Consider the following 13,535-nt stretch of genomic DNA (forward strand, 5'->3'; position numbering starts at 1 on the left):
TACCTGGAATAACTCAAAAAAGGCCCCTCCCTGTAGCAAATTCTTTCTAGGAACAAGAGGATGATTCCTCATTTACATCCTGTGCCTGCAAGCAACAGAGAATAGAGTGAGAACACAACAGAATATTTTACTAATGAAAACAGAGGTAAAGCACGTGCAGATTTTGTTGCTCATGTCCCTACTGAGCTGGGGGACAGTCAGCATTTGGAGAAGTTTGAGCTGAACTTTTTTTAAAATTTCCCTTCCATCCTGGACTCCCAAATCCTCCTGTTACTGGTTAAGTCATCCCACATGCCTAGCAGAAATCTCATTACAATCAGATGCCACAGCATGAAACATACTGGGATATTAGCAAGGGAGGAAGTAAGCAAAAACCTTCCAGGTCAGGTTTTTCCTTTTGCTCAGAACAGGCTTAAAAATTCACCACAGAAGTTTAATAGGCTTTTCTTTATTGAATGATTAACTGCTGCAGTAGCTCAGTTAGTTATGCATTAAAATGCTACATTTCCCACCTGTCAGTACAGAAATCTAATGCATACTATTAGCAGAGAAGTGACGCCATAACCCCTGAATATAGATCATCATCAGCTGAAAATCTCAAGATGCCACATGGTTGTAGTAACTAAAGAAATTTACTCCTCCAAAGACACATCTAAATCAAACAAGATCTACTCCCCGCTGCATCTCCAAAGCAAAGAGAATTAACAGGTGTCAATGCTGACATTCAGAGTTCTGCATGTGAAAAGACACATTTTCATCTTACATTCTTATACTGTTTCAGTTCAGCCTGCTAGTGAAGAGTAACTATTACACCCTAAGAATACTACATCTGAATAAACAGCTACTCTATTTTATTTTCTATTATATCTTGTTCAAGGCAAGCTTGCATATCATAACACAGGCCATACTGAGGTTACAAGTGCCTGAAGTTAAAGGCACCTCACACAGGGGAGTTATTTTCCCTTCTCCCGCCAGAGTTCCTCCTTTTCCACTCTCCCCACAAATTGCTGAATATCTGCGGCAAGAAGTTCCGGTTCTTCAAAGGCTGCGAAGTGGCCACCTCGTGGCATGAAATTGAAGGAGATGATATTGATGTACTTCTGCTGCGCCCAGGACCGAGGAGTGTGCAGGACTTCATTGGGGAAGGAAGCAATACCTGTAGGCACTCGCACAGGGAGCCTGAAAGGGGATAGAGAGAAGAGAAAACAACTTTGTCCTTCTAGAACACTTTTCAATAGTGAATCAAAGTGCTTTATAAACAGGTTAGCAAGACTCAGAACCCTGCTGAAATAGGAATTATATTCCCTTTCTACAGATGGAGAAACTAAGACAGAAGTTAAGTGACGACAGGGTAGTGATAGAGCTAAGAATATAATCCAACTGACTCCCAATCCCTGGCTCTAACCACTAGACACCATCACCTCCAATTCCAGAAAAGACTTTAAAAGGACATGGCTTCAAATTTTACGTAAATATAGCACCTGACTTCGTACAGTTTGTGAAGTACCCTCAGAAGGGGCACAGATACTCAACACAATTAACGTTAAGAACAAGGGGGAAGGAATGCAAACCAAAACAGGGAAAGAGCAGGTTAAAGAATATTTAGAGAAGATGGATGTATTCAAGTCAGCAGGACCTGATGAAATAGCTCGCAGGATACTTCAGAAACTAGCTAAAGCAATCACTGAACTGTTAGCAATTATCTACAAGAACTCCTGGATGACAGGTGAGGTCCCAGAGGACTGGAGAAGGGCACACACAGAACCTGTCTTTAAAATGGGGAACAAAGAGCACACAAGGAATTACAGACCAGCCAGCCCTACTTCGATACCTGGAAAGATATTGGTACAATTATTAAACAATCAAGTGGTAAGCATCAGAGGATAATAGTGTTATAAGGAATAGCCAGCATGGATTTGTCAAGAACAAATCATGACAAACCAACCTCACCTCCTGCTTTGACAGTGTTACTGGCCAAGTGGAAGGGTGGGGGAGCTATCAACATGATGTATCTTATTTTAGTAAGGCTTTCAACGCAGTCCCACGTGACATTCTCATAAGCAAACTAGGGAAACATAATCTAGCTGATATTACTGTAAGGTGGGCGCACAACTGGGTGAAAGACCACATGCAAAGAGTAGTTATCAATGGTTTACTGTCAAACTGGGGAGAGCATATCTAGTGGGGTACTGCAGGGGTTTGCCCTGGGTCTAGTACTACACAATGTTTTCATTAATAACTTGGGTAATAGAGTGTAGAGTATGCTTATAAAATCTATGGATGACACCAAGCTAGGACAAGTGCAAAGTACTACACTTGGGAAGGAAAAATCAAATGTACAACTACAAAACGGGGAATAAATAGCTAAGTGGTAGTACTACTGGAGAGGATCTGGGATTATAGTGGATCACAAATTGAATATGAATCAACATGATGCAGCTGCAAAAAGGGCTAATGTTCTGGGGTGTATTACCAAGACTGTCGTATGTAAGATGCGGAAGGTAATTGTACTGTGTCCTATTCTGGGCGCCACACTTTAGGACAGATGTGGATAAATGGGAGAGAGTCCTGAGGAGAGCAAATAAAAGGTTTAGAAAAACCTGGCCTATAAGGAAACGTTCAACCAACTGGGCATGTTTAGTCTTGAGAAGAGAAGACTGAGGGAGGAGCAAATACCAGTCTTCAAATATGTTAAGGGCTGTTATTAAGAGGAAGATAATCAATTGTTCTCCATTTCCATTTGAAGGTAGGACAAGAAGTAATGGGCAATTTAGGTTAAATATTAGGAAACACTTTCTAACTATAAGGTTAGTTAAGCTCCGGAATGGGTTTTCAAGGGAGGTTGTGGAATCCCTATCATGAGGTTTTTAAGAACAGGTTGGACAAATACCTGTCACGGATGGTCTAAGTTTACTTGGTCCCACCTCATTACAAGAGGTTGGATTATATGATTAGATGAGGTTCCTCGGAGGTTCTTTCCAGAGGAAGGGGAAGGGGGGAAGTAACCACTGAATGGAAGTCTGATCAAACTACACCAAGGATCATGTGTTTGACAGGAATTCAAAGGACTGCAACAAAAACTATGAGGGAACTGGATGGGTTATTTATGCGGGAAGGAAGATTAGAACTAAATATGGGGAACTTGCCAAGACAACTGAAGGATGGGAAATGTATTAAGAGTCTATGTATCTGAAGGGTGTAAACAGCAGTGATAGAAAGGAATAGTTTAGAATGCTCCAAGGGGCTTTCGGTAGGGATGATGGGATGAAGTTGAACAAAGGTAAATTTAGGCTGGATATCAGGAAATATTTCATAGCACTGAGGTCGCTCAGCCTGTGGAATAGTCTCCCGTGGGTGAAACTCTCCCACCTATGCCATTTAAAACTGGACTGCACGAAGTACACAAGAATATACTGTAAGGAACAATTCTGCAAAGGCAGGTGGAGTGGAAGCAAATGGTTATGACCTCAAGGGTCCAATTTCTAGGATTTTATTGCATTTGTTGTAAACCAAGGGTAGAATTCTCACAAGGATGTAAGGGCCAGATTTTCAAGGTATTTAAAGTGCTAAAGATGCAAACAGGCACCTACTGGGATTTTCAGACATTCCTAAGCCCTATAGACATCTAATTCCCACTGATTTTGATAGGGCTCAGGTATTTTTGTAAATCACACTATTGACCTATTTGCATCTTTAGGTGCCCAAATATCTTTGCAAATCTGGCCCTAAGTGACTTAGGAACCTAAGTCCCATTTTCAACAGTGACTTAAAGAGGCTTTTTTTCTAAGGCCAGGTCTACAGTAAAAAGTTAGGTCGACCCAGCAATGTTGCTCAGGGGTGTGAAAACTCCACATCCCTGAGCAATATAGTTAAACCAACCTAACACCTGGTATAGACAGCATTAGGCCAACACAATAATTCTCCCCTTGACCTAGCTACTGCCTGTCAGGGAGGTGGATTAACTACTGCAATGAGAATCCCCCTCCTATCACTGTAGTGAGCATCTACACTGAAGCACCACCACGGCACAGCTGCACCATTTCTACTGAATATGTAGCCAAAGGTACAAAGGTCAGTTAGGCATCTAACCCCCATTGAAAATCAATGGGAATGAGATGCCTAACTCCCATTCCGGTCTTTGAAACTCTTCCCCTTTAGCGCCTAAGTACCATTGACTTTCAATGAGACAAAGGCTTCTATATGCTTAAGTCAATTTTGAAAGTGGGATTTAAGCCCTTTTGAAAACTTCACCCCAAATCAAGATAAGCAGGATAACAAAACCAGATGACCAAGGGTGTAAGCTATGTAAGTGAACGCTGACTACAAGATTCAGTCAAGATGGCAAATACAGTTTAATTCATTAGCTGAACTAGGGTCTCAAATTGTTTGCACACTCTCTCTCTCACTTCACTAAGGTGTAAACATGGTAATTCTCACCAGAAGTTTAACAGCAGAGTTGCTGTAGTGAAGTCTCTTATTGCTGAGCAACATACTGCAGCACATTTGGAAAATATAGCAAAAGTCAAGAAGTAGACTTGTCCAATCAATGCACAAAATACATACTGTGATGCAGCTTCTCCCCCACAATATTCACTAACCCACACCATGTCACTAGCACACATGTATGTGCAAATTCAAGGAGGAGCACGTAAAGAAAGCCTCTTACTTCTCATGTTTCTGCGTACCAATCCCCTTCCCGAAATTCTCCTTGTAGAAACGCATTGCAGAAACCATGCAGCCTGGCACCCAATAGAGCATGACGTTAGTGAGAAGGTCATCCAGAGAGTACTTCCTGAAAAGGTCAGCATAGAAATGGCCTCAGGAGAGTTGAATGTAGTTTAGTTTATGGTAGAATAATCATTTCAAATCTTTATGGCTGTTTACTTTGGTTAAATTATAAAAATTAAAGCAAAAATGGCTAACGAAAAATAGTACTAGCACACTAATTCAGAAAGGACTTGACACAATTTCTCACCCCAACCCTCCATTCCTACTAGCTCAGGTATTTCAGAGCTACCCCAACTATTTTAGCATTGCCCATTCCTGCAAGCCCAAACATTTTACCACTCCCCCTTCCTGCTAGCCTGAGTATTTAGCACTCATATAGACATGTAAAGCCTAACACTTCAACATCCTTACAAGAGAGACAGACTCCAAAAAATATCCCAGCTCCAACAACACTGTCAAAAGAGGCCACGAACTAGCACCACCTATATCGTCCCTTCAGTGAAGGGGGAGACCAGAAGAGCATGTTGGGCAGCTTGTGTCATTTATTTTCATAAACCCTAAACACTAACATACGTTTTCAATAAAAGACTAAGTTAAAAAAACTACAGAAACTTGGCCAGTCTTTGCTATGAATATAGGTTTCATACCCCACAGTAAACCTGTCACGGGGAGACATTATATTCAAATAATTTTCACTGGCCTTTTTCTAATGTGCAGTCTGGCTCAGCTTCAGCCAGGTAGCTCAGCAAGTTTTAGGGCTTCTTTAGAATCTCACACACAGATTTCTACCCCAAGCCAAGACTGACCCATTAGTAGCAAACTGTAAGTATACATTTTTATGACAATGGTTATCTTAAAGTAAATAAATCTGTGAAGAGATAAAGATTTGCATTAGATTGAATCAGAAATGGTATTTTGTGAGCAAAAAATCTTTGGTGTTTGGTATAAACCAGATTCCTCCTCCCTCCACCTTCCCTGACATTTTCTCTGCTGTTTTTTAAATATGATATTAGTTCTAGTGAGAGGTGCCAGAATGACAACCATAGAAACGAAAAGTCCTCTGCTTATCCATAAAACAGACACCACATGGGCAGTGGCAGGGCAAGTTTCTTCCATACACTGCCAGTGTACCTCTACCATGGCCTGGAGGGATCACAGATAGGTGTGAGGGTGTAGATCAGTCTTCAAGGCCCATTCACTTTTGGCCTCTTTTCTATGATTGCCAACACAAGTGTAATTTTGTTCTATTGTGGCCACACAGTTTCCTTGCAGGATGGCAGGTAAACCAAATTACCCCAACAGAGCTTTGAGAGACTAATGTGATCTAAACATAAGTCTGGGCTGAGTGACCTCCTCTAGAATAGGGCAAGAGGCCGATGGTGAGTCAGAGGAAGAGGTTGTTCCCACCTTTCTAGACCACCATCCTCTAGTTTCCGGAATTCAAGATCAGTCCACGTAGAAAACTTCTCCAAGATGTATGCAGCCAGCCCCACTGGAGAGTCATTCAGGCCACAGCCTGAAAAGGAGGAGAAAAATTAAAAATAAAGTCTGGCGTACCATGCTATTAATCTCCAATTGCATTAGAAGCTCCCCATTACAGTACAGAACAGTTAAAGCTGTTGGAACAGCTTTGTGAGGGTCGGGGGGAGGGCGTTTTAAGCTATCATAAAGAGAACAAGTCAGAACCTATTATTGTCTAATCATTAAACATGGTAATAGACTCAGCATTACTCGGATACCCTATGTATTTAAAATTAAATGTAAGAGTCATATTTCTAATGGCTTTTTCTGCCAACTAATAAGATTAAGCTTTATGCGCCACGTAAGATTTGCCTCTGTTATTAAGTGGAAGCTACTGTCAAATACTAAGAGTATTACTGGGACAAATTCTGCTTGTCTTAAGGGCTACTTGTATGAAGAGAAGACAAGCAGGATTTAGCACATTGTATCAAACAGAACAAACTCTTTTTGGGGAATTCCATCTTGTCCTATATTACAAATACCCATTGCTTTATAGAGTTTGCTTTTCACCATTTCTGCTCTTTATTTTCTGCACTCAGCTTCGACAGTGAACTTACACCTACTTCTAGGTTTTTGCTCCCAAGTCAGAATACGTTAACATTGGGTGCCATAAGGGTTTCTCCTAGTTTTCAGTGATTTTGGGATCCTGACATTTCGCAGCTTCACATATGTCTAATTCTGGCTTCTAAAGGATGATACTGAAATGAGGAACGAGCATCTTTAAAACCCCATCCATGCTTATGGGGTGCATTTAAGGTTCATGGATGAAATTATGTTAGCAACAGCTTTTACTTAAACATGGATAATGCTAGCAAAGTTTTAACCATCTGGTGGCTGAGGCTTAAAAAGCAAGCTACCAAATGTTGTCATAATAGTTTTTAGCCTGAATATCATACTTTCCAATTTCACTGCATAGGCATGCAGTGATCCTTGTAACACCATAGTGAAGTGGGCGGAGTAGATCAGTGTCTCCGTTTTCCAAATGGGAAAAACTGAGGCATTGTCTCCACTAGAGACATCTGCAGGAGTAAAGGACCATTGTTCTCTGATGCTCACTTGAAATGCAACTTCCATGCACATTCCAAAATGCTTCAGTCAACTGCAGTGAACCAACAATCAGTGCATGTTTCCCCAAGAATTTGTAGGCATAAACTCAATTAAGTGCCAATGTGGATAAAATACAATGGCACAAATGGTGCACTGTCAACTGACAGTTAGATGACAGCTTACTCAGCTAGCAAAGCTCCATAGTTCACTGGCTGAGAATCCCTGCTCTGCCCGTCATGCCCTCCCAGTAGCATACCATTTTCATCGGACATCCCACTGAGCACCGGTTTCCCCCACTTGACCAAGCCCCATCCAGCACACACATTATCCTTCCCCCTGGGAATGTTCCCTACCACAACTCCACAGGTGCTCAGCGGGCAATCTAGCCTCTGCCATGCCCTCCCCTCCCCTCAATATTCCCCTACCACCACAATTCCAGTAATGCCCCTGGCTCCAGCTCTGCAACTCCTGAGTTACCAAATTACCAATGATTCACAGCCTGAAAGTTCCACTCTGACAAATCATAGATGATTTGTAGGATCAAGACTCTCAGCCAGCAAACTCCACAGCAGGAGAAGCAGAGCTGCCAACTGCAGTCACCTGTCAGTCCATCAGCTATCCTTAACCATAATTTAATTAGTGACTTAAGTATAACTAAGGTATAGTTGCAAATGGTTAATGTGTTATGAGAAGTCTATGTATTATGAGAAGTTTATGCATAGATCGTTGTTTGTTTTTTCTGTAAATTTTTTTAAAAAAATTAATTAAATTTAAATTAAAAAGTTAATTGGACAAAATAATTTAATTAGCGACTAGTAACTTTCAAAAAAAAAAAAAATCTCTGAAAGTAAGCCAGAACTTTTTCCAGGCACTGTGGACTTTTAGTCTGAGGTAACCATTTTGATTATATACTGCAGCATTCTTAAAAAACAGCTATTATTCTTCAATATAATTTCTGTGGCTACATTTTATAAAAAAGCATTACAGCACGATTCTTTTAGCGCAGCAATATTTCACTCAATCTCATGTAATTTAACTGAATACAGCTAAGGAAACTAAGTGTCTTATTCCGCCTTCTAGAGTCAGTTGTCCCATTCAGTTACAAAAGGTGCTTTTAAATGGAAGCACTTGGAGTGGGATTCACAAGGGAGACTTAAGCATCTAACTGCCACTTCAGGAACCTAAGTCCAACATTTAGTCCACTGACATCCACAAAATCCCTGTTCTGCTCCTGCCCAACCCTGTAGGCTCCTAATATTCCACCACTAAGGTCACTGAAGAGCCTAAATTTCAGCATGTGCTCAGCTGCCTAAGTCTTGAAAGTGCCCAGCAGCTCAGCACCTAACTCATGCCTAAACCCAAGCAGGGTTCAGAAACTAAGCATTCCCCACTTACCTTGCCTTTGGGGCCTGATCCTGTAGATGTGATTTGAGCACATTTTTAATCCACACAAAAGATACAAGAGGAGGAGGAGACGCTGCCCCCTGCCCCTCATATCACATTTAGCCCAGTAGTTAGAGCATTCATTCAGGATGTGGGAGACCTGGATTCATCTGCCGGATGTGGAACAAGGACTTGGGTTCCTCATCTCCAAGGAGAATGCTCTAACTACTTGGCTGGCAGGGGAGGGGGTATTCTGGGTAGGTGTCTCAATCTCTCCAGTTCAGACCTATACCACTGTGGGTGAGCACTGCAGCTCTTAAATCTCCCACTTTTAAGTCTCACCTGGACAGTTACCAGAGTGGCCTAGCGATCTGAATGAATTAGATAGTCTATGAGGAACAACCATTGGTATAATAATAAATGTGGCCGTTTTCAGTATCAAATGTAGCATCAGTTTAATATATGATGCATTCTCTGTTGAGCGACTACACTCCTTATCGGGAATGTGGTGGTAGGAATGGACTTTGCAACCCCATAACATCATAATAGAAGTGGACAAGTCTTAATGGCTATGTATAAATACATTAGTTATATAAACTAAAAAACACGCCAACACCATTTGCAGAGGGTCAGGCACACAACTGCATGCCCAGTTTTTACTTGCAAGTTACTTATTTGTGCATTCAAAGGGCCAGTTAGCTGCACAGCTGGCCACATGTGCACCTAAATACTTGATATGCATGCACAACCCTGCTATCTGCATGCACAGAATAGGTGCATACCTTTTGAAAACACAAACCTCCAGTATTTTTTTCCCCCTGCAAACACTGATTTTCTGCACATTTTCTGAAATGTACTCTGTATTTAAGAAAAAAATGGAATAGCTCCAAGTGTAGTTTTCCCTGTGATCACAGGATGAGTGCACAGTGCTGTGGAGCAGAGCCCGGCGCGGGATTATTATTTTAATCCCAGTCCTGTCCTGTCCCACCCTGCACCACCCACTCCCACCCGCTCCCGTATTGTTTCTTGTATTTTTATCCTGCTCCCACCCACAAAAACCTTAGATCCCGCAAATCCCATGAGACAGATTCCCCCACGCTACTTAAAAAACAAAACAAAACACGGTTGGTTAAGCTACTATATATATAAATAGAATTCAGATACAATTTTTACCACTAAAAGAATAAAACAAACCTCGCTTAAACCATGTAAAAAAATACTTTAACTCCTGTTATAATAGACATCAAATCTCTTTCTACCCCTCGCTTAAATTTAAGTATTAAAAGTTTTAAAGTGTTTTCCTGCAAATTACTGCAATCTGGTTTTTTTGTCCACCCAATCCCGCCTGCAATAAAGTATATTTTACCCACTCCCACTATTATGGCAGCGAGTCCTGCAGGACCCATGGGATCCCAGTCCTGCTGCAGGGCTCTTCTGTGGAGTTTTACAGTAATAAGTCTTTTTACCAACAGTGTCAGGCTTTGTAGCCTGTATGTGAGCATAGCCAGCCTCCACCAAGATCCTATAGAGTCCCTTTTTCAGGAAAGGAAACATCCGTCTGACATCTTCATCCTGGAAACCAAAGAGTCCTGGGAAATAACGTCCCAACAGAATGGACAGCAGCTGGGTAAATCTCATGCTCGTAACTGAAACCATATTTAAGTGAAGGCCTTTCACGTGGCTAAACACAATAAAAAATACAAATTAACAAAAATAGTATTTGGAAACTAAATTACAAGTATTTTTAATCCATAAATTTAATGCACTAGAACAGGGGTTGACAACCTTTCAGAAGTGGTGTGCCGAGTCTTCATTTATTCACTCTAATTTAAGGTTTCGCGTGCCAGTAATACATTTTAACGTTTTTAGAAGGTCTCTTTCTATAAGTCTATAATATATAACTAAACTACTGTTGTATGTAAAGTAAATAAGGTTTTTAAAATGTTTAAGAAGCTTCATTTAAAATTAAATTAAAATGCAGAGCCTCCCGGACCAGTGGCCAGGACCAGGGCAGTGTGAGAGCCACTGAAAATCAGCTCACGTGCTGCTTTTGGCACGCGTGCCATAGGTTGCCGACCCCTGCACTAGATGCATTTTATCTAGTTCCAACCAAAGGGTTCTGTTGTAGCTCAAAGCACTGGCACCCCCATCCCAGCCTTTCAGGTTCAAGCTGCAAGATGAGTACACAGCTTGATCAGTTTCACAGTTTAGTAGGACAATGTTTATTGCACAGTCCACTAGACTCAATTCCAGAGAAAAGGGTTCAAATGCACATACTGGGTCCCTTGCTAGACCTGACTTGTGGCCATGCCAAAAGCACCACACAACGGGCCATCTCTATTTGAGAGACGCCCAGGACCTGAGCGGAAATGGTGATCCAGGTCAGGACTGTGTGCAGAGCAATCCAGAGGGGAAAAGTACACGCTTCCCAGGTAAAGGCAAGTCAGGAGAACCTCACATGCATGAGCATTAAATTTACGATTTAAAGAATACTCACTTGGGAGCTATCTGGGCCAGGTTGGTACAGATCAGCCAGCCCCAGTCACCACCCTGAGCATAGAATTCATGGAATCCAAGCCTGCACATCAATTTATAAAATATGCAGGCGGCACTCACAGAATTAAAGCCTGTGAAGAGCAAAAGGCACCAAGTGTTATTGACTAACAGTTACCAACTACCACACTGTACAGACAGTATTTTTTAGTGGTGCTGTCAAAGCCCTACGAGGCGAACAGCAGTTTTCCCTTGCCGAGCTCTCTCCTCTCCCCCCCCCCCCCCAGCGCGCTCCACACTCATGCACATGCTCTACCACAAGGTTAGTGGTCTCCCTGGAGACTATAACGCTGCTCTAAACTAGCCCCTAGTGGGTATTCTTGAGCACTGCCACTGCAGCGTATTCCCACAAGGAGGAGAAAACTTCAGGTTAGCCAGAGCTGGAAACTTCAAGCCTCAACAGTGATACAATGGTCCGCTGCCATGCCTTGGGTCATTTCCAGAATACACACACTCTGTGTCAGTCCATAAACTTGGTGCAAACATAAACCACGCATACATTATTGGAGAAGCTGCCCAGCTTTGGAAGACCAAACAAACTTCTCTTTCCTCTTGCCTCCTCCCCAAGACCTCTAGATGAATTAACACTGTGCACTCTATTTGATAAATAACAGCACCCCATGTTACAGAGCACAGCAGACAAGCTGCTTCAACAGATAGAACTGATAAGGACTGGCCTTTCTGTCCTTATTCCCCTCCTCAGAGGCTTCATGGCCCTGACCTAATATGCAGTCATTTAACTCTGCTTTCCTCATCCAAGTGTTTTTCTGATCTTTAGGATATGAAAGCACGTTAAAAATAGTATCTTGTTTCCACATTTGTTTGAAGTGACGTTAACAAAATATCATATTTAAAAATAATTTCTTAGCTGCATTATTCTTTAACTGCCTTAGGTTTATTTTTCACCATTTATGCTGTTTGCTTACTTTTTGTTCTGAACTCAGCTTGACTAAAGATACTAGATGGAACAGTTACAACTAAAAAAACCCACCATTTGTGGGGGGAGGTATTGTTTGTGTTTTTCATTTACTTTATGAGGTTTCTCTTCATATTAACTTTTATAAACCCCTTTCTGTTTTAAATAAATATCTATACATTGGCCCTAAAATTAAGTCATTTTAAAATCACACCGATTTCGCCACATCATATTTAACTTGATTATTAACATATTATCTCCTACTCTGCATAGAGCATCAAATTATTAAAGAAAATGCATGAGCCACTAAGGATTACTTTACCACAAGGATGCTATCTGCTGTATTGATATAGTTTCTACTCCACTCACAATATACCTTTTTTGTGTGATGCTTCCGAGAAGCCATAGCCAGGGATTGATGGGCAAATGACCTCAAAAATATGTTCATCACTCAGGCCATGGCTAGCAGGGTCCGTCAAGAGAGGGATAATTTTGTAAAACTCATAGACTGAGCCAGGCCAACCATGAACCATTAATAATGGCTTTGCAGAGCGGCCCTCAGGCAAGCTGGGAGGCTTTACATGAACAAAATGGACATCAAGGCCTGTAAAAATAAATGAATAAATAAATAAAATATGCAAACACACACACACATACACACAAAGGCTTCTGAGGCCAATCATAGAGAACTGAGGGTTATGAATAAATCTGTTCATAAAATATTTCTGGTGACTGCAAAAACCATAATTATTATAAACAACACTCTGCACAGCTATGGATCCTTTTATCTAAGGATCTCAAAGTGCTTTACAAATGCCAGTTAAGTCTCAACAGCCAACTGAGGAAGGCAAATATTATTTCCAACAGATTAGCAAAATGAAGCACAGAAGTTAAGTAATTCATCAAAAGTCAGACAATGAGTCAGTGGCAGGAATGGAACCCAGGAGTCTGAATTTCTGCACATTTGAACTTGTTTTTTATCATGCTCTCCTGCCCATCTTAATAACAATTATCAATATGAAAATTATTCCTTCCAGTGCATTGCCCAGGATATCCTGTCCTGGTCTTCTTCAAGTCTACCTTTTACCTGGAAGTCTTTTTTAAGGCAGCGTCTCTTTGCTGGATGCTACACAAGATAAAAGTACACGGTCAGTACTTAAATAAAGGCGCCAAGTTCTAACCACTAAACAGCACTGTCTCAGTGTGACAAACCCGGAATGCCTCTTAGAGTCAGTTGCTCCATTTCTAACAACATGTATTTATAGGTTCAAATAAAAAAAGGCATCATCTTAAGCTTGAATTTTGTTTTCATAGATTTCTTAGTAGGGGACAATTGTCTGCTTTGACCTGAATCTACACCTTGTACCCAAAAAGCACACAAACATAT

General features: G+C 41.2%; 1 protein-coding gene across 5 annotated transcripts in view; it reads right to left on the minus strand.

The window, feature by feature from the left end:
* Positions 1-428: 428 nt before the first annotated feature.
* The window catches only part of EPHX1 (epoxide hydrolase 1), a 46,691-nt gene continuing 33,584 nt past the window's right edge, over positions 429-13,535 (minus strand). For 3 of the 5 annotated variants that reach the window (XM_074949176.1, XM_074949175.1, XM_074949177.1), the window contains 6 exons: positions 12,525-12,752; positions 11,177-11,306; positions 10,050-10,360; positions 6,136-6,244; positions 4,667-4,792; positions 429-1,179 (listed from right to left, as the gene is read on the minus strand). In XM_074949176.1, the coding sequence (XP_074805277.1) occupies positions 954-1,179; positions 4,667-4,792; positions 6,136-6,244; positions 10,050-10,360; positions 11,177-11,306; positions 12,525-12,752 (1,130 nt within the window). In that variant the 3' untranslated portion in view covers positions 429-953. The remainder of the gene's footprint in view (positions 1,180-4,666; positions 4,793-6,135; positions 6,245-10,049; positions 10,361-11,176; positions 11,307-12,524; positions 12,753-13,535) is intronic. The other 2 variants (XM_074949174.1, XM_074949178.1) reach the window with 2 other exon arrangements.

Source organism: Natator depressus, chromosome 3, assembly GCF_965152275.1.
Source record: "Natator depressus isolate rNatDep1 chromosome 3, rNatDep2.hap1, whole genome shotgun sequence".
In the NCBI taxonomy this organism is placed as follows: domain Eukaryota; kingdom Metazoa; phylum Chordata; order Testudines; family Cheloniidae; genus Natator; species Natator depressus.